Source organism: Saimiri boliviensis, chromosome 9 (assembly GCF_048565385.1).
Source record: "Saimiri boliviensis isolate mSaiBol1 chromosome 9, mSaiBol1.pri, whole genome shotgun sequence".
NCBI classification, from domain to species: domain Eukaryota; kingdom Metazoa; phylum Chordata; class Mammalia; order Primates; family Cebidae; genus Saimiri; species Saimiri boliviensis.
In genome coordinates this window covers 5,535,399-5,553,427 of record NC_133457.1, presented here as the reverse complement: position 1 = coordinate 5,553,427, position 18,029 = coordinate 5,535,399, and the positions used below count along the sequence as shown (strand labels likewise).

Below are 18,029 nucleotides of genomic sequence, written 5' to 3'. Positions count from 1 at the left end.
CCAGGTTGTGGCCCCTCCCAGAGGACTTTGTATATTTTAAAAAGAACAGATCGCAGGAGGATAATTTTATGGGGCAGGCAGCCTCTTTTACATGACTTCAATGCTTTCATCGTAACCTCAAGATGTGTCAGGGGGGAATAATTACACCTGTGAGAAATGCAGCGGTCTCGTCAAAATACACGTGTAATGTATAGATGCACATACATTATATATATATTTCTATGTGCTTTGTGACAAGAAAAAAAATCACAGCTTCACGTAATATTACATGAAATGAGATAAAGTGCTAACTTCAAGACACCTGCCACCATACTTCCAAGTCATCTGTCCAGTCTCTGATTACATCTCTGATTTGCATCTTATATGAATGTTATAGCAGGCCAACCTCCACCTGATGAAGAATAAATACTAAATGAAGAGAAGGCTTGCCATGCTAAATATGATATTTTCCATCCCTTTATGTTTGGGCTTGAAATAACCCTCCTGAGGTTTTCTGGAAGTTATTGTTTCTCATAGGTGGTTGGTTCCTGGTGTAGGCTGCACTCTCTATATATAATAGCACCTATGCTTTCTTGAATAAAAATAGGTTAGCTTAACAGTTACTTTATAATCCTGAGAAAAATGAAATCATGCCACATGTTAAAGGCTGACATTTGAAATGCCAAGGTCTCATTATTTGGAAGAGAGAGAATTATCATGAAAAAGAGAATGATTCAGCCCAGGTACTGATAGAGTAGGCAGTCTTCAAAAATTCGTGAAGAAAATACAATCATATGAATTCAAGAAAAGAGTAGAATTTATTTTTAATTGGTGTGCCATACCACCAAAATGATGGCTGAGTATAAATAAAAACATTAAAAGCTTTGAGCTCTACAGATTATCTTACACTTGGGTGAACGCAGCTTAAAAAATTTCATGATTTCATGGAATCGTTATTACGCAGCTCCAACTGCTAAAAAAATGCGACCTCAATTTCTCTACAAGCTTGTAAATCAATAACCCATAAAAATCTATGGAAAATATAAAAGATAACCATAAAACCCTCTAAATTTGGTTTTGCTCATAACAACTTTTGATTTTCAGATGCAAACAAACACAAAGAAGGAATCAACATGTTTGTAAATTTAAACTGGAAGGCAAAGTCTCTATGAAAATAAAATAAGCTCACGGAAACCATGCAGAATAGCCACAGACCTCCTGGGAATCAAACATCTAGACCTAAATTTGTTAAAGTCAAAAAAGGCCTGAATTGCTTTAAATCTCTAAGCCCGCACCTTTCTCAAACGAAAGAAAATGAAAAGAAATTTGGAAGTTCCTTTTTTCCTCCCATAAAAACCATCAGAAACCCCAAAAGGTTTTTAGTAGGCAAAAAAAAAAAAAAAAAAAAAAAAAAAAAAAAAAAAAAAAAAAAAAAAAAGAAAGAAAAAGAAAGAAAAGAAAAGAAAAGAAAGAAAGAAAGAAAGAAAATTAAAGAAAAAGCTGCATTTAAATGATGTGGGTTTCTGCCATCACCTACTAATAATACCAAAAAACCAAACCAGTAATATTTTGAAAAAATAGACATTTCTGAGGAAGACACAAAATAACCATTACTCAGGGGTGACTGAGGATTAATTTTCTTGCTTGGTACGATGCCTGAATTTTTTTAGTTTGTTTACTTATTTGTTATTTTTATAGTGATGGAGTCTGTGTTGCCCAGGCTAGAGTGCAGTGGCTATTCACAGTTGTGGTTATAACCTACTACAGCCCAGAGTTCCCCAAGCAGGGCACATAGCAAGAGGTGAGTGGTGGGCCAGTGAGCAGCTTTATCTGTATTTATGGCTGTTCCCCATCAATGGCATTACCTGCCTGAGCTCTGCCTCCTGTCAGATCAGCCGTGGCATTAGATTCTTAGAGGAGCACGAACCCTACTGTTAATTGCTCAGGCAAGGGATCTAGGCTGTCTGCTTCTTATGAGAATCTAATGCTTGATGATGTGTCACTGTCTCCCATCACTCCCAGATTGGACTGTGTAGTTGCAGAAAAACAAGCTCAGGGCTCCCACTAATCCTACATTATGATGAGTTGTATAATTATTTCATTATGTATTCCAATATAATCATAATCAACATAAAGTGCACAATAAGTGTAATGTGCTTGAATCATCTTGAAACCGCCCCCACCCCCCAATTTTTTGTGCAGTCCCTGGTACCAAAAAGGTTGGGGACCACTGCTATAGCTTCCAACTGTTCCTGGACTCAGTGATTCTCCTGCCTCAGCCTCCTGAAAAGTGGGGACTTTATCAGCTCTGATGCCTGAATTTTCTAACAAGCCTTAATTATCCTGCAGAAAAGGCTGATGTGCAAGTGAAGTACGTTGCCCCTTGCAGGGCACATTTGAGGCACTGGTAAGGATTACTGCCCTCAAATTCTGGTGTGATCTGAATCTGACATTGCATTGGTAGCAGGGGACAAAGCCATTTATTTCTCAGTGAGAGTTGGGGTTTCAAAGGCAAAAAAAACCTCCAGAGAGGTGTCATTGTGGCTGAAATTCACAGAGGCAAAGCAATTGAGTACTTAGCCCATTTTCGAAAAATACTGCCTGGTTGGGTTGAAGTAGGGACAGCATGAGGAGAAGAGAGGAATGGGTAGTAAAAAGCAACCCCACCAACCTGACAGCCCGGCTAAATCAATGTCACCGTGTGTGTGTGTGTGTGTGTGTGTGTGTGTGTGCACTGAAATACTGAAATATGCACATGAATTTATATAGGTGTCTTGTTCAGGGTTCTTCCCTCTCTCCCTCCTCCCTTCTTCTCTTCCTTTCTAATGCCTGCAGCACTCCCAGAACATCAATAGAAGAACTACACAAAACTACACAACCAGCAAATAATGTCACGGTCACTATCTCCTTCATGGAAACACTCAACCTTGGATCAAATACGTGCCTCAATTACATCTTTCATTTAAAAGTGAACCTCTCCTACTGGCATACTACCTCAAATAGCATCAAAGCAAAATGAAACACAGACGGCGTTTAACAACGCTGGTAACCATGGAAACACATCATTAAAGAATATATAAACAGGAATGAATAATTAGACGAGAAATTTATTTCTACATTTATCTTTTTGCAAGACCCAGGAAAGGAAGCTGTCTTTTACCTCTCACCTCAATTTGGATACTTCCTTGTTAGCCTGTCTTCTAATTGAAAAATAAGAGAATTCATAAACTGGGGATTTTGATATTGTCTAGCTCAGCAGACAGATTTCTCTGTAGGCAAGTGACTAAAGAATATTTTCATGCCCACAGTGGTGTAGATAAGACACTGGAGCCGCCAAGAGGTTCGCTTTAGGGATGTGAAGAAAAATCCGACTTACACCATGGGGAGAAGGGGACAGCCGTTATTAACTGTTAACAACGGGAAACATAAGCTGTCTAAACAATTGGGCGGTAATCTACACAGTGGGAAAATGGAGGGGAGAATCCGGGTCTTACAAATGATTTAAATTGCATTGTCAGGTAGGCAGGGTCACCTCTGCAGGCCATCCAGTGTCATACCTTTGCACGAAGGGCAGTCCCAGATAAACTCTACGGTGGGCTAAGTTGTTCACTAACTTAAAAATTGGAACTACCTTCTGAGACATCCGCCTGGGGTGGTGCATCAGAACCGCCTGGTTGAAGGGGGACGGTAGAAATAGTATCCCACACACTTCCAGGAATCTAATATTTTTAATGTTTTGCGAAGTGACTGATGCAGTTAGTCATTAGACCGGTGTTTTAAGAACACTAACCCGGGTCAACTTCCTCTTTGAAAGGCCAACAGTAGCACACTAGGGCCTAGAGCAATTTTGTCTGAGTTGTGAGTCTGGATTTTTCTCCTCCCTATTGCAATGTCATCTCCACCCCTTTGTTGTGGCTTTGTTGTGGGCTGAAGAATCTCCAGTTTGCTCTTGGCCTTGATCATGTGGCTTGCTTTGACTAATAGAATGTTAGCAAGTATGGTATGAGCAGAGGCTTAAAATGTGCCTATGTGGTTCGTTTTTCTCTCTTGGAATCCTTCATTTTGCATGAAAAGAACCTACATAAGGTAATCATTAGACAAACGAGGGTGAAAGATAGTGAAATACACTTGGACCTCTCTGCAGCTTGGAGCTAAGCCCAGCCAAGCCCAGCCGAGATTAGCCTCAACTAGTCAAATTTGAGCCAACGTGTTTATTTGGTAAGCCACTGAGTTTTAGAGTGGTTTGTTACACAGTATTATTGTAGCAGTAGCTGGCTAATAAAAAAATGTAGTGATTTATCAAAAATTGAGTCAGCAATGGAGTTAGAAGTTAAATTTCCTGAATCTCAGACCCAACCTTTTTCTACTGCTCCGTGTTGCCCATTTTTCCTTTGTTTTTTTTTCCTGGACAGGGTTAAGCACAGATGTCCACTGCCTTCAAAAGGTCCTTCTGCTTGGCCCACATCGCCTAGATTCCTATATTTCTGTCGAATTTTCTCATTAGACCTTACCTTTCCCTACATCTTATTCTTATAGAATTTTGCTTTCACCTTTCAAAGAAGACTAAGAAAGCTCAAACTAATTTTTACAGTTCTGTTCAGAGGTAACAATGTATTTAGTTAAACGCTTCTAGATAAAGTTTCTTCTGCATATGACCTGAGGCTGACTAGAGACTCAATGCCACAGGTAAGACTTTAAGTATGATACGTAGGAATTAATGGGGAAAACATTTTTGGGTGAGTGTCTTCAGTGTTTCTCGAATTATATCTAATCCAAATACTATAGGGCCTGGGATGCTTTCAGGCACTCTTCATGCAAATAATTTAGAAACTCTCCGCCTGACAGGACCAAATAAATAAATACACTATAAATATAGGCCACTAAAAGAAATGTTCAGATGGTATCTGTTTTGTTTCTTTCTGTGGAAAAATTTTTCACATAGAAGCAAATCTTCAGAGAAAACATATTTCTCCAGAAAATGTAGGTGTTTTGTTAAAGATAAAAATTATTTTCAGTTTCTTGACCTTACTTTGCCTGTAGTTTCATGTTGAAGATTTTATATTTGTTTGGGGTTGCTATATAACAAATTTTTACCATGTAAATGACTAATATTGGGACGATTTTGCAATATCGAGAAGAGAAACAAAGAATTGAAGAGAAAAAAGTTGTCATTATTAGTACAAGTCATCAAGTCATGTTCAGTGTTAACTTATTCTACGTCACCCTCTGGTTTGTTCGGAGAAATCTATTCACTTGCTGCTGCCTTGATTGTCATGTTTCAAAGAAGCAGTTAGCAGGCTAAGAACTTGGAACTTCCATGGAGACACCTGTGAGCACAGAAATTAATGAGCCTAGAAGATCTATTGGAAATCTGCAACTTTCTTCAAAAATTCTATTGATCCTGTGCTCATTTTGGCAGCACATATACTAAAATTGGAATAAAAAGATTAGCATGGCCCCTGCGCAAGGATGATACGCAAATTCGTGAAGCCTTCCGTATTTTTGCATGGACACAGGGAGGGGAGCATCACAGATGGGGGTCTGTTGGGGGGACCTTAGGGAGACGCAGCAGGTGGTGAGGAATTGGGGACGGATAACATGGGGAGAAATGCCAGATACAGGTGATGGGGAGGAAGGCAGCAAACCACATTGCCATGTATGTACCTAGGCAACAATCTTGCATGTTCTTCACATGTACCCCAAAACCTAAACCACAACAAAATGTATATTAAAACAATTCTATTGATCCTAAATTCAACTGAAGCACAACAATTGTTCACAGTTGTGAACTTAAAACACATGCATACACCACTAGAAAAATGTTCATTGGATTCATAATCACTGATGTTTAACATCATAGAACTGTGCCAAAATATTTCTGTGTCAAATGTTATTGGTTTGAGCTTCATGTCAAACCAATATTTAATTTGATTGATTGACGGAACAAACCTTTGTTGAGTGGCTTTTCACAGTGCATTTTGATGGCAGTGCATTTTGAAAGCAGATTGACAAAAGATGGTGTATAATTTAAGGACCTTATAGTCCGTAGCTTTTCCTGTTCAACAGTTTGTGCTAGAATCTATGCTCTGTGAAGACAGGATAATGTCTATTTTGTTCACTCCTATATCTTCAACATATAGCACAGGGCCTTACATAGTCATTAAATAAATATTTTTTGAATGAGTATGAATGGCAAATACAATTTGAGAGTAGATAATAAAGGTATCCACCCACTTAAGGAGAGTCTGGATGCTATTGCAAAGGTTTCTAGCTTGAATGACCATGGTGCAGTTTATGACAATAACACTGTGGGTGCTATTTTTTGCTTTCAGTGTTAGAAGCAGTAAACGTCTCCTGGTAGGCCTAATAGCAAAAAGAAATGGAGTTGTTACAACAGTGACAATCATGTAAAGAGAAAGAGTTGCAAAAGAGTCTTAGCCTGTGGTCTGTGCACCCCTGAAGTCTGTAAAAAGGCGTTAGGGACCCACCAACTATGAACCATCTTTGAGCACGTGGCTGTGGAAAATCTTTTGTCTCTCAGTTCAGCCAGCTTCTGGTTTTGTCCCTTGAGAGTAGGACTAATCACACCGAAGAGATATTTCGTTTTGGTAAGCTGCCTTTGGAAACCATACAGGCCATTGATAGCTTTGAGATGGGAAACATTTCAATGCCAAGTGCAACTTGAATTGGATGGGAAGTCTCGGTGTTCTCTGCACAGATGGAAGACCTGTGAAGCTGGCACTAACTCAGCTCTGCCGCCTCACTGAAGAAAGATGCTCCACATGTCACGCTTTCTACACGGGCCTGTGTTGGTGTCAACAGCTCTTCCAACAATCCCAAAAGAGGTCTTTCTACCGCTGTGAAAGTCTTCAACTTCTTCAGAGCCAAGAGCTCGAATTAGTGCCTTTTCAGTAGATCTTTGTTAAGATACAAGAGCACACCATGAGCTTCTTTCCTTTTGGAGAAGTTTGTGGACAATCCAGAGAAGAGATTTACATGTGATTTAGTTTGGTTAATTTTTTACAATTTTTTAAGAGAAAAAAAAAACTCCTTCTTAGAATAACTTGATGGTGAGAAATTCCAGGGCTGGCTCTCTAATGGCTGATATCTTAGGCACATAAATTAAACAAATCTTTTGATTGAAAATGCTGAAGTTACTATTAGAGATCCTGCCAAAAAACTATAAGCTTTTTTTTTTTTTTTTTTTTTTTTTTTTTGCCAAGCAGGTACTCTAAATGAGGTGACTGAAGTCAAATAACAATATGGATTTTCCAACACTGAAAGTGAGACTGGTGAAGTCCTGAGTTTCTGGGGACAAAAATTAACAGACACTTGGCAAGTGGCTTATCTCTCATGAAGGTCACTTTTTGTTCAGACAGCCTTAAAATGGAAACAAATTGCTGACATAGATAGCCTTGCCTTGATGATCTAAGCCTAACAAAGATGACCTCATTGACTTGAGGACAAAGGAAATGACCTCTTACAAATTTAAGTTGAAAATTTTGGTAATTCTTGATTCATGCTGACCCATCAAAGATACTGTGTGGTACTGGAGCGCCAACACCACTTGCTGGTAGAGACTTTGTGAATCAGGATCTTTCCTGTTACTGGCATTAAAATGAAATGCTGACATTGATGCAATATGAAATATTTCAATTCCTTAATCTAAAAAAACTACAAAAGCCTTTTCACGAGAGTGAGAAAACCATACCTTTCTGTGAATGCTGTTTTGGTATTCTGACTATGCATAGGAGCTCAAATTTCCAATCCAATGAGATAAAAAGTAAGCACCTATTTTGTGTGTATGTGTTTATGAGTATTGTTCTAGGGTGCTGCTTGTAAGTGAATTAGATTCTCAGAGGGTTCTATAGCTCAAAAAATTAAAAATAAAAAAAGGAAAGAATGATTAAGGCAGGGGATGAGCTGATCGGGCAACATGCCCCTGTTTAGTGGGGTTCCTCGGCACTCGCTTTGTGGGAGTTCTGTGATATAATTAGCTGTTAGCTTTTCTCGCTTCACTTTGCTGAGCAGTGCAGACCAGGGTTGGCTCTGTCACTCACATGACATGAGTTAAAGATACACACATGAAAAACTTTGTGGCTCAGAACGTGGCTGACAGTGAATGCAGCAGAACAGGACAGGGGAGCAGCAGAAGCAGGAAGCCTGCTTATTTGTTTCCCTCAGGTTATTAAAACCAGCCCTGGTCTAAGGAGCAGGGAGAAGTGGACTGGAGTTTAATATAAAGTTCTACTCGTAATAAAATTAGTGTAGCACCAATATACAAATACTATAGGGAAGCTGTTTCAACTATAGCTTATTCTCAGCGTGACTTCCTGCTTTCTATTTTGCTAATTAATTCAGAATTGTGGTGAGGTCTCCAGGTGTTCTCAAGGAGAATGGCTGATTACGGATGCCTGGGTATCGGGCGGCAGAGGCATTGTGTGCAAGTACAGTCATGACATGTTATTTTCAACCCTCTCTCGTTCTGAAGAGGTGACACTATTATAGGATAACATGTGCGAACACTTATTCAAAGTGATACATCCCAGTGTGAGCTGTCATGTAGTATAGTGCTTTATGCCTTTCTTTTCCTTGCTGGGTTGATGATATGAAAAATGTTCTAATGCAATTGAAAGGTTCTTGAGTTCACCAAAGCAAAGGTCCATTCATTTGCGTCTAAGAGTTTGTAAGTCAGCCATCTAAAAGAGCGAATATAGACTTGTTCTCAAATTTTCACATTCTGAAATTTTCCATTTCCTGTTAAGGCCTCTAAGAAGAATAACCAACTAAAATGGTATGGATTTGATATGGTTGAAAGGAAGATATACAGTCATGTAACTTCTGACAAAGCTGGTGAAAATAGTGCCTGTCTATTTAACCTTAACGGAGGCCTACGAAAGTGTGTGCAGATACAGTCTCCAGTCTGCGATGTTTGGGGACATTCTTGAAGTCGTCAGTGAAACTGCTAGGGTGGATTGCGTAGTGGGGCATATATATCTTTAAAGATGGCATAGACCTGGTACTCCTTGGCAAGGTTTAAAAATCCCCTTCTGATTTAGGACAGAAGGAGGTTTAGGGATTCAAATGTATACATTTGAATCAATATCAGGGAGAAGCTGATTAGCAGGAGGAAGTATCTAATGGGTGAGAGATCGGTGTGGTGTGCTGATGTTGGGACGTGATGGACGGTGTTAATTTATAGAATTTATCAGCAGGAAGCGATTTCTAATTATGTTGCTTCCTTTTTCCTCAAAATTTGTGACATCATTTTTGGAGGTGCCTAAGATTTTGGATAAGATTTTAGTGCTAAAATGGGCTTTAAGAATAAACCTTCTGGGCCGGGCGCGGTGGCTCAAGCCTGTAATCCCAGCACTTTGGGAGGCCGAGGCGGGTGGATCACGAGGTCGAGAGATCGAGACCATCCTGGTCAACATGGTGAAACCCCGTCTCTACTAAAAATACAAAAAATTAGCTGGGCATGGTGGCACGTGCCTGTAATCTCAGCTACTCAGGAGGCTGAGGCAGGAGAATTGCCTGAACCCAGGAGGCGGAGGTTGCGGTGAGCCGAGATCGCGCCATTGCACTCCAGCCTGGGTAACAAGAGCGAAACTCCGTCTCAAAAAAAAAAAAAAAAAAAAAAAAAAAAAAGAATAAACCTTCTCAAACACTTTATTCCAGCCATCCTCACTTTACAGGCGATGATCTTCTAGAGACCAACTTGCCCTAAGTCAGTATCTAGTTAATATTAGGACTTGTACCAAATCAGACCCGACTTCCAAACAAGAGCTCTTTTCCCTCGTACCAAGTTACTTCCAATCAGGAAAAAGAGAATGCAACAGAATGATTTTTTATCTTTTATTACTGTATAATAGTAAAATATTCAATTAATCCCTTTGTATATTGCAAGCATGCATGCATTGGTAAGTAGAGATTATTTTCTTAGTTTGAGGTAAATAAAATAGGGATATGAACGTTCCCTGAAAGCTAAAGGAAACAGAAAAGATTTTTTTTTTCACGTCAGATGGATAATGTGCTGACATGATAACAAGATTTGAAGGAGGCATGTCTCACATGTGAGTGTAAAAACTGAATTATCACGCTTGTGAACCACAATGTGGTCAGACAAAATTCTTATTTACAAAACTCCCAGAGTCTTACTTTGTCTTAGGTTATGATGATATTGAATCTATTATTTTCTTAGTTCAATGTAGAAAACACAACAGGTACTCAGATATATTTGTTTAATGAATAAATTAAGTCAAGCATTCGCTGGGGACCTGGTATAAGCCAGACCTACTGAATATTTTCCAGTCCTCAAGATTCACAACTCTTTTCTCACCTCTCTTAAATCCCTTATAAAAGCCTCCAAACTCCTTTATAAAAAGTCCTCTTTGTATATCTATGGCCATATTATTTGCTTAGTTTTCCCATCTGGCATTTTTTAACAACTACATAGTTACATGTTCATCAGCAATTACTACTGTTTGTATGTTCCAGATTCTCTTAGGAAAGTCTTAAAATTATCGGAGAAGTAATAGTTTGTTTTAGGAGTAAAATTTTGTCTACCTGGAGATGAACTTTTGTTTTTTCATTTAAAAATAATCATGGATCTGAAGTATAGTGGGACTAATTTAAATTTTTTTTAATAGAAGATAAATTAATCTCCAGATAGACAGAACCATGTGAGTTACTGGAAATTGAGTATGATAAGCCTAACACTTTAATATCTAACAAAGATAACATATGATGCAGAGAGACAAAAAACTAGGGGCCAAGACACAGTAGTGAAAACGTGGTTAAAAAAAAAAAAAAAAAAGAGAGAGACCCAGGAAGCTTCAGAAGCCTACTGATGATTATTTCTTACTTTACAATTAGTGGCTCAGAGCATCTTATTCGGGTTGGTTCAAGAGGTTTGTATTCAGTTAAATGAAACCATCTCAAAATACAAAGAAGTAGCTCCACACAATAGAAGAAGAGAAGACATGGAAGAGACAGTTGGCTTTTGTAGTCGATTTTCAAATATTTATAACAATTTCACTGGAAATGGGTTTTCATGAGGACTCACTAGAAACAACGAGATGGAATTTTTAAGGGAGTAGAAATTCACTTTAACTGAGGAAACCAGTTTAATAGCAACCTGGATGTTACTTTTGTGGTGGTTAAGTGAGCTCTCTTCATTTTGGATATACTTAAACAGAAACTTACTGACAGCTTGCTGGGGAAAGGTAAAGCAAGAACAGGTTCATGTGTTATGAATGAGACTGAACTAATAAATCCAACATTTTTCTTCTAATTCTAAGAAATTAGGACTTTCTTCTTGGCATCTGGTTGACCTTTGGGATGACTTCTTGCTGCTATTTGGAATAATAAATGAGAAACAAGATCCGGAATTTGCTATAGGCTAAGTGTTTCAAAGAGTAAATCGTAAACAAATACATCTGATCTTTGCCTTTTTCCTTTATTATGCAATTAATATTACTTCTAGTATCTGTTTTTACAGGCCATAGATCAATAAGAATCTGAAAATACAATGTTCGTATTTTAAAGTATCATAGCAGCATGCCTGGAAAAGTAGTTCCTGGGATCTCTAAAATTTATATTGAGTTGTAAAACTAAAGTATGGGCCACCAGTTAACAACCTTGAATTTTGCCCTTAGAATTAGTCTTAAAAAATCTACTTCATTATGAATACATTATTATTCAGTAGCTTCCTTCTGATTGATATGCCCAGAGCTACCTTTTTCTGCAGTCTTTTAAGCACCGATCTTTCATTTTGGCTCTCAAAATAAGATGGGCTTCTCCTCCCTAGTTGGGACATCAATTTTTACCTGCCAATACAGTTTGATGAGCTTGCTTATGCTCTGTTCACTTCCTCCGCTGAGCCAGAACATGTAGTCAGCAATCATGGCACTCCTAAGAAGGACAGATTTAAAACAGAAACAAATGTATAGAACAGAAGGACAACCATAATAAGCAGTATATACAAATACTGAGGAAGATAATTTTTAATGTCTAAATTTGCCTAGACTAATATTAAGCTAAACATAAAGCACATTTTAGAATGTTGAAACTAGGGTTTCTGGGGGGTGTATGTAGACTAAAACTATAAAGAGAAGCAATAAGCTATTTGTCTTCTAGATGGTTTTAAAAATTTATACAGTATAAGAAATTTGAAGATTATGAGAGAATGTTTTGTTTTGATTGCCCTATATATATATATATATATATTTTTTTTTTTTTTTTTTTTTTTTTTTTTTTTTTTTTTGAGACGGAGTTTCGCTCTTGTTACCCAGGCTGGAGTGCAATGGCGCGATCTCGGCTCACCCTATATTAAGCTTCAAAGCACTTATAAAGTGACACAGATTTTATGAACTTTTAGGTCTTCAAATCTAGCATAGCATATATAGCTACCTATTAGATTGGTATTTAAGCATATGTCAGACTTGACCTCAGTTAAATATTATTCACTGCTGAGTAAATTAGCCTTCTGAAAACAGAAAATATAAAATCTCCAATTCAAGGAAGAATCCTCTCCCCCAAACTTTGTGTGTAATTGAATTGATTTTAGTGTCTAGTGTGTACAATTGCTGCATTAGTCTTATTAAGTTGAGGGGATATTAAAAACTATTGTGCAATGGATATTAATTCATTACTTAGTACCCTTTGGAAAAACAGTTTACTTTTATGACTGTTTCTCTGTTAGGTCTCTCTATTTCTTTTCACCAGAGATTCCAAATGCAATTAAATGTGACTAGAAGTAATTCCAAATTGTCACGTTAGCCAATTAAACATGTAATAATCCTGTGTACCTAATCACTAGTACCAAAAGTTTATTTATTTAAGCAGAGCTATCACTATGTACCCCTGAATGTTTGTCTTATCTTTGCCTGCAGGTATGTGTAGCTTCTTGACATCACTGTAAATTGAATTAGAAATTTTCTTTTTCTAAATATAAGTTGTCTAAGGTATAGCAACTATAAACATACTCTGCTAAAAGAATTTAAATGTTTAGATTCTTCTTCAGGACAGACAAAACTTAGGACTCTAAAAATCAATGGTGGAAACAAATATCACCAACTGGAGGATTATTCAGCTCATTAAATACATGTGTATATATAGTAGTATTGGAAAGAAGCTGTCCACTGACATTTCAAGATAAACGACAATAATTTAAGAATAGCTAATATTTTAAGAATCCTTTTGTATTTCCCAAAGCTCTTAATGATAAGGTAAAGAGAGGTAGGAGGTTTTGATGTGTAAATATGAATGGGGTAGAAACAAATTATAAGAATCATAGAATGTAGAGGGACAAAAGTGTATTTCAAATGTTTGCATTTTGATAGAAGCACTTGGAAACATTTTCTTTTCATGACAATTTTAAAAGAAAGTTTACTTGACATGGAGGTGCCTGTTATTTAATAGAAATTCATTTAATATATTCTGAATTTAAGAAATTGATAAAAAATATAGAAATTTAATTTTCAAGGACAGCACACCCTGTATTTACAGAAGTTGGGTACACTTAGGTGACGATTTGGTTGGCACTCTGATTCCTTCTATCATTAGCATTTGGATTTAGAAATATGGTTCAACAAACATTGCTTAAGAAGTATGCCAGCCACTAGTTGAACCAAGGGTGGGCAAACTTTTCCTGTAAAGGACCAATAGTAAATATTTTAAGTTTAGTGGGCCATGTGGTCTCACAACTACTCAACTTTGCTTTGCAGAAGCAGCTACAGACAATACACAAACCAATTAGTGTGGCTGTGTTACAATAAGATTTTATTTACAAAAAGGCTATTGGGGTAGTTTAACTCTACAATAAGAAAATTGTCAGGTTGATCAAGCCATGGTGGGCATTTATATAACTGCCAGTCAATAGTTCGATGCATTGTGTACACATTCCAGCCATAGAGCCCCTTAGGTATTTCAATGTGCTATTTTCTCTTCAAGGGACAGCCTAATATATACTAAAATTACTGAGCAGAGTCCAGTGACTAAACTCGACAATTTGAAACATGCAAAAATGTAAAAGATAATTCTTGATTAATTAATAGTAGCTTGAGTCAAGTCAAAGCTAAATTGAAAAGAATTTTTATAATGTTTGTTATTACAATTTTTGGGTTAGGAAAATTGTGAAAGAGTAGGAGGTAGATCACCCCAGTGGGTTTCTAAGGCTTTCCTGAATTTTTAATGCTTTTGGTAAGTTGGTTTTGCGTTTGCCATTGTAAAATTAGGATTTTTAGCATTTTTATTAATGTTTTTGAAACTTGCTTTTTCTGTAATATTATATTGTCACACTGCTTGCTACAGTCTTAAGTACACTTTTTCACCTGGGGGCTCAAGTCTATTTTTAAAGGAACACAGCTCCAAATTAATATTGAAACCATGAAGAATTAAGATGCATTGAAATTCGTTACCTGTCATACCTCAGTGAAGCATAATTATTATAAGAGCAAAAGGATATTAGAATTAAATAACAAAAAATGATTTCCTAAAGCTCCATATTGGCTGAGATATATTTCATAACTATGCTGTAGTTCCTTCAGTACGTGGCGTGTCTTCATAGAGCTGTGTTCATGTTTGGACACAATTTGGATTGTGGTTGCTCCAAGTCCCTCTTCCTTCCCAGTGGAAATGGCAGGTGTGCTTTTACCACTCACCTTCCTTTGTCTGGTTCCCTATTGTAGCCCTGCCCTACTGCTCAGCCCTCATGAATCAGTGAAAATTAGTGAAATGATATGAAAAGTGCATGGGAATTATATTATGTCATGCAATATTTGTGAGGCAAGAGCCATGGGCTTTTCGTCATGCTGAATTTATAAAGGGCAAGATAATTCATTGATCAACCCATTGAGCATCTGTAAGGAGCCAAGTACCATGTGAGATCCTGGTTCCGGCAGACTCATCCCGTGAATCAAATGTGAACAGAAACCCATCATTCTTTCTATTCTCGTTCGGGTATCTCTCTACCATTAGAACAATATCCAGGTGCTAGTCAATGTGATTCAGTGTTGCTTCCAACTGTTTTCATTTCATTGTCAGGATTCTATTCATCTTATTTTCATTAATGTACTGAATGCTGTACCTGCACTGAAACTATAAGATCACGTTAGTCAAACCCTTTTAACTGACAATCAGTGGCTTCACATGTGCTAATTTCGAGCCTTTCCGACGTGATAAGCACCATGTTAAGCACTTTGTGGAGAGAGTGTAAACCTAACCCACCCACTTCTGCACTAGATCTCATCCAATTGCGCCTACTCATGGAAACTGCTCACCAAGTCTCTCACTATTCCGGTTTTCTTTTCACTCTTCCCATTTCCCATTTTCTCCTGGAGCTTTTCTGCCAGCATACACACACGCTGTTGTTTCTTCCTTTTAAAACAAAGCAAATACTCCAAAAGCTTGTCTTGCTCCACTGCCTCCATTCCAATGATCACCTGAATTCTTCTTTTCAGTATTAAAAGGCAAACCAAAAAACCTCACACTCCTGAAAAAGCTGTGTGCATTCTCTACTCATGATTTTTCTCTTCCTGTTGTCTCTGTGACTCATTCCAGTAGGGCTCTCATTCTCTCTCTCTCTCTCTCTCTCTTTTTTTTTTTTTTAAAGACAGGGTTTCACCATGTTGGTCAGGCTGGTCTTGAACTCCTGACCTCAGGTGATCCGCCTGCCTTGGCCTCCAAAGTGCTTGGATTACAAGCGTGAGCCACCACGCCCGGCCAGGGCTCTCACACTCACCATGTCACTGAAATTGCTTTTGTCCGTACTACTAATAGTCTCCATATTGCCAAATGTAATGGTTCAATTTCCAAGCTTCATTTTCTATGCATTCTCCTGTGCAAGGCATACACCAGCTCACTGCCTCCTCCAGTGTACCCTCTCCCACTTGGCTTCCACTGTGCCATTATTTCTGGATTTCCTCCTATCTCTCCGGTTGCTCTTTTCAGTCTCCTTTGCTATTAACTTCTCATCTCCCTGGATTCCTAACTTCGGGTGTCTCGGATGCAATGCCTGGACCTTTTTCTTTCTTGGTGAATTCATCAGTTTCATGGTTTTAAATAGCATCTATACATTGACAAGTCTTATGTTTATATCCTGAGGCTAAACCTCTTCCTAGAGCTGCAGAATCTTGTAGAAACTGCCTTTTAGACGTCTCTACTTAGATACCTAATAGGTATGAAATTTAACTTAATCATCTCAGAGACACAAATCTTCCTCACTTCATCTCCCCAACCATTAGTAGTCTCCATCTGTCTAATTTCTCAGACAAAAACCTTGTATTACCATCAGCCCCTCTCTCTCTCATTTCCTCTTCAATGCCAGATAAAATCCTGGTCAGGCTCTCTTTAGCCTACATCAGAATCTTGCCACTTCTCACCACCTCCAGCACTATCATCTGGTCCATAATCCCTCCTCAGGATTATTGCAATGGCCTCCAAACAGGGCTCCCTGCTTCTCCAACCATTGATTCTCAACACAACAGAGTGAGCCCATTAAAATTAGGGTGCTAGAGCAGGTCCCTCTTGTGCTTAAAACTGCAAAGCTTTTTGTCTTTCTCAGAGTAAAAAATAACCTCTTTATAATGGCATTTGAGTCCTGTATCATCTGGTCACAAGCCACCTCTCTGAGCTTGTTTTCACTGCCTTCTCCTTAGCTCACCCTGCTCCAGACAGAGTCCATCCTGCTGTTCCTCACAAAGAATGGCCATACTGTTGCTTCTGGGATTTTGCCCATGACAGTCCTTCTTCTGAAATTCTCTTTCCCTAGATGTTCTTATAATTCCCTTGCTCACCTCCTTTGGTCTTTGTAGGTATCATTTTCACAGTAAGAACTACCCTGACCAGATTCTGATGCTATCCATATCCTTGCTTGTACTTTTTTCCATGGTACTTATCACCATTCAACATAAGGTTTATTTTATTTGTATTAGTTTTTTTTTTTTTTTTTTTTTTTTTTTTTTTTGAGACGGAGTCTCACTCTGTTGCCCTGGCTGGAGTCCAGTGGCACAATCTCGACTCACTGCAGGCTCCATCTCTTGACAGTCCACAGGTTCAAGTGATTCTCCTGCCTCAGCCTTCTGAGTAGCTGAGATTACAGGTGTCCGCCACCAAGCCTGGCTTTGTGTGTTTTAGCAGAGATGGGATTTCACCATGTTGGCCAGGCTGGTCTCGTACTCCTGACCTGGAATGACCCACCACTGCCTCCCAAAGTGCTAGAATTATAGGCTTGAGCTGCCGAGCCCAGCTATTTGTATTAGTTTTGGTGGTGTTTATTGCTGTCTTCTGCTGCAGGAGTCACCAGATCATGGTCTCTGGGTCCCAACTGATCTGCTACCTGTGTTTATAAATGATGTGTTAATGGGATGCAGCAGTGCTCATTCATTGGTGCACTGCTTACACATTGTCTGTGACTGCTTTTGTGCAACAAAGGCAGAGTTGAGCAGTTGCAAAAGAAATCCTATGTCTCACCTCACAAAGTGAAACGTATTTACTATCTGGCTCTTTGCCGGAATGTAAGGTCCCCAGGGGCAGAGATTTTTGTCTGTTTTATTCATTGCTTTGTCCCTTGTGCCTAGAACAGTGCTTGGCATGGTAGCCACACAATAAATATTTGTTGAACAAACAACTACACATTATCTTATTTATTTACATAAACTCAAAAATCAAATTCTATGCTACAAAGAGCCCGAGACTAACGGAATTACATAGCTTACTAGGATTCTAACAGAAGCAGTCTGGCCTTAGAGCTATCTCACAGTCCATATTTAAGAGAATGCTTTTGTAGTGAAAGCGGCATGATAATGGAGCGACAGAATGGGCTTTGTCGGACTAGTTTGTCCAATATGGAATGCAATGCAGAAATTAGCTCATATGCAGGCTTAATGAATGCTAATGGATGCTGATGTATTTACGGCATAAATTGAAGAGGAAAGGTATTGGGAAGCACATTGGCCTAATGTGTTGATCTAAAATTATTTTTAACATATGATGCCTTCAGTCATATGTTAGCAATGATTGCTTCCCTGCAAGGAAATCTTCACATTTTA

The 18,029-nt window shown here is 38.3% G+C and overlaps 1 protein-coding gene, 1 non-coding gene and 1 pseudogene across 2 annotated transcripts in view; 1 reads left to right on the top strand and 2 right to left on the bottom strand.

Annotated features, from left to right (window-relative positions):
• SPATA16 (spermatogenesis associated 16) overlaps positions 1 to 18,029 on the bottom strand; it is a 227,602-nt gene that overhangs the window by 71,028 nt on the left and 138,545 nt on the right. Inside the window, exon 5 of the mRNA XM_003925112.3 lies at positions 11,808 to 11,892. Within this exon, the coding sequence (XP_003925161.1) occupies positions 11,808 to 11,892 (85 nt within the window). The remainder of the gene's footprint in view (positions 1 to 11,807; positions 11,893 to 18,029) is intronic.
• LOC120368411 (U6 spliceosomal RNA) lies at positions 5,383 to 5,483 on the top strand (annotated as a pseudogene).
• Positions 9,995 to 10,098, bottom strand: LOC120368375 (small nucleolar RNA U13). The gene has a single exon (XR_005582530.1). It is a non-coding gene; the product is annotated as a small nucleolar RNA U13 (small nucleolar RNA).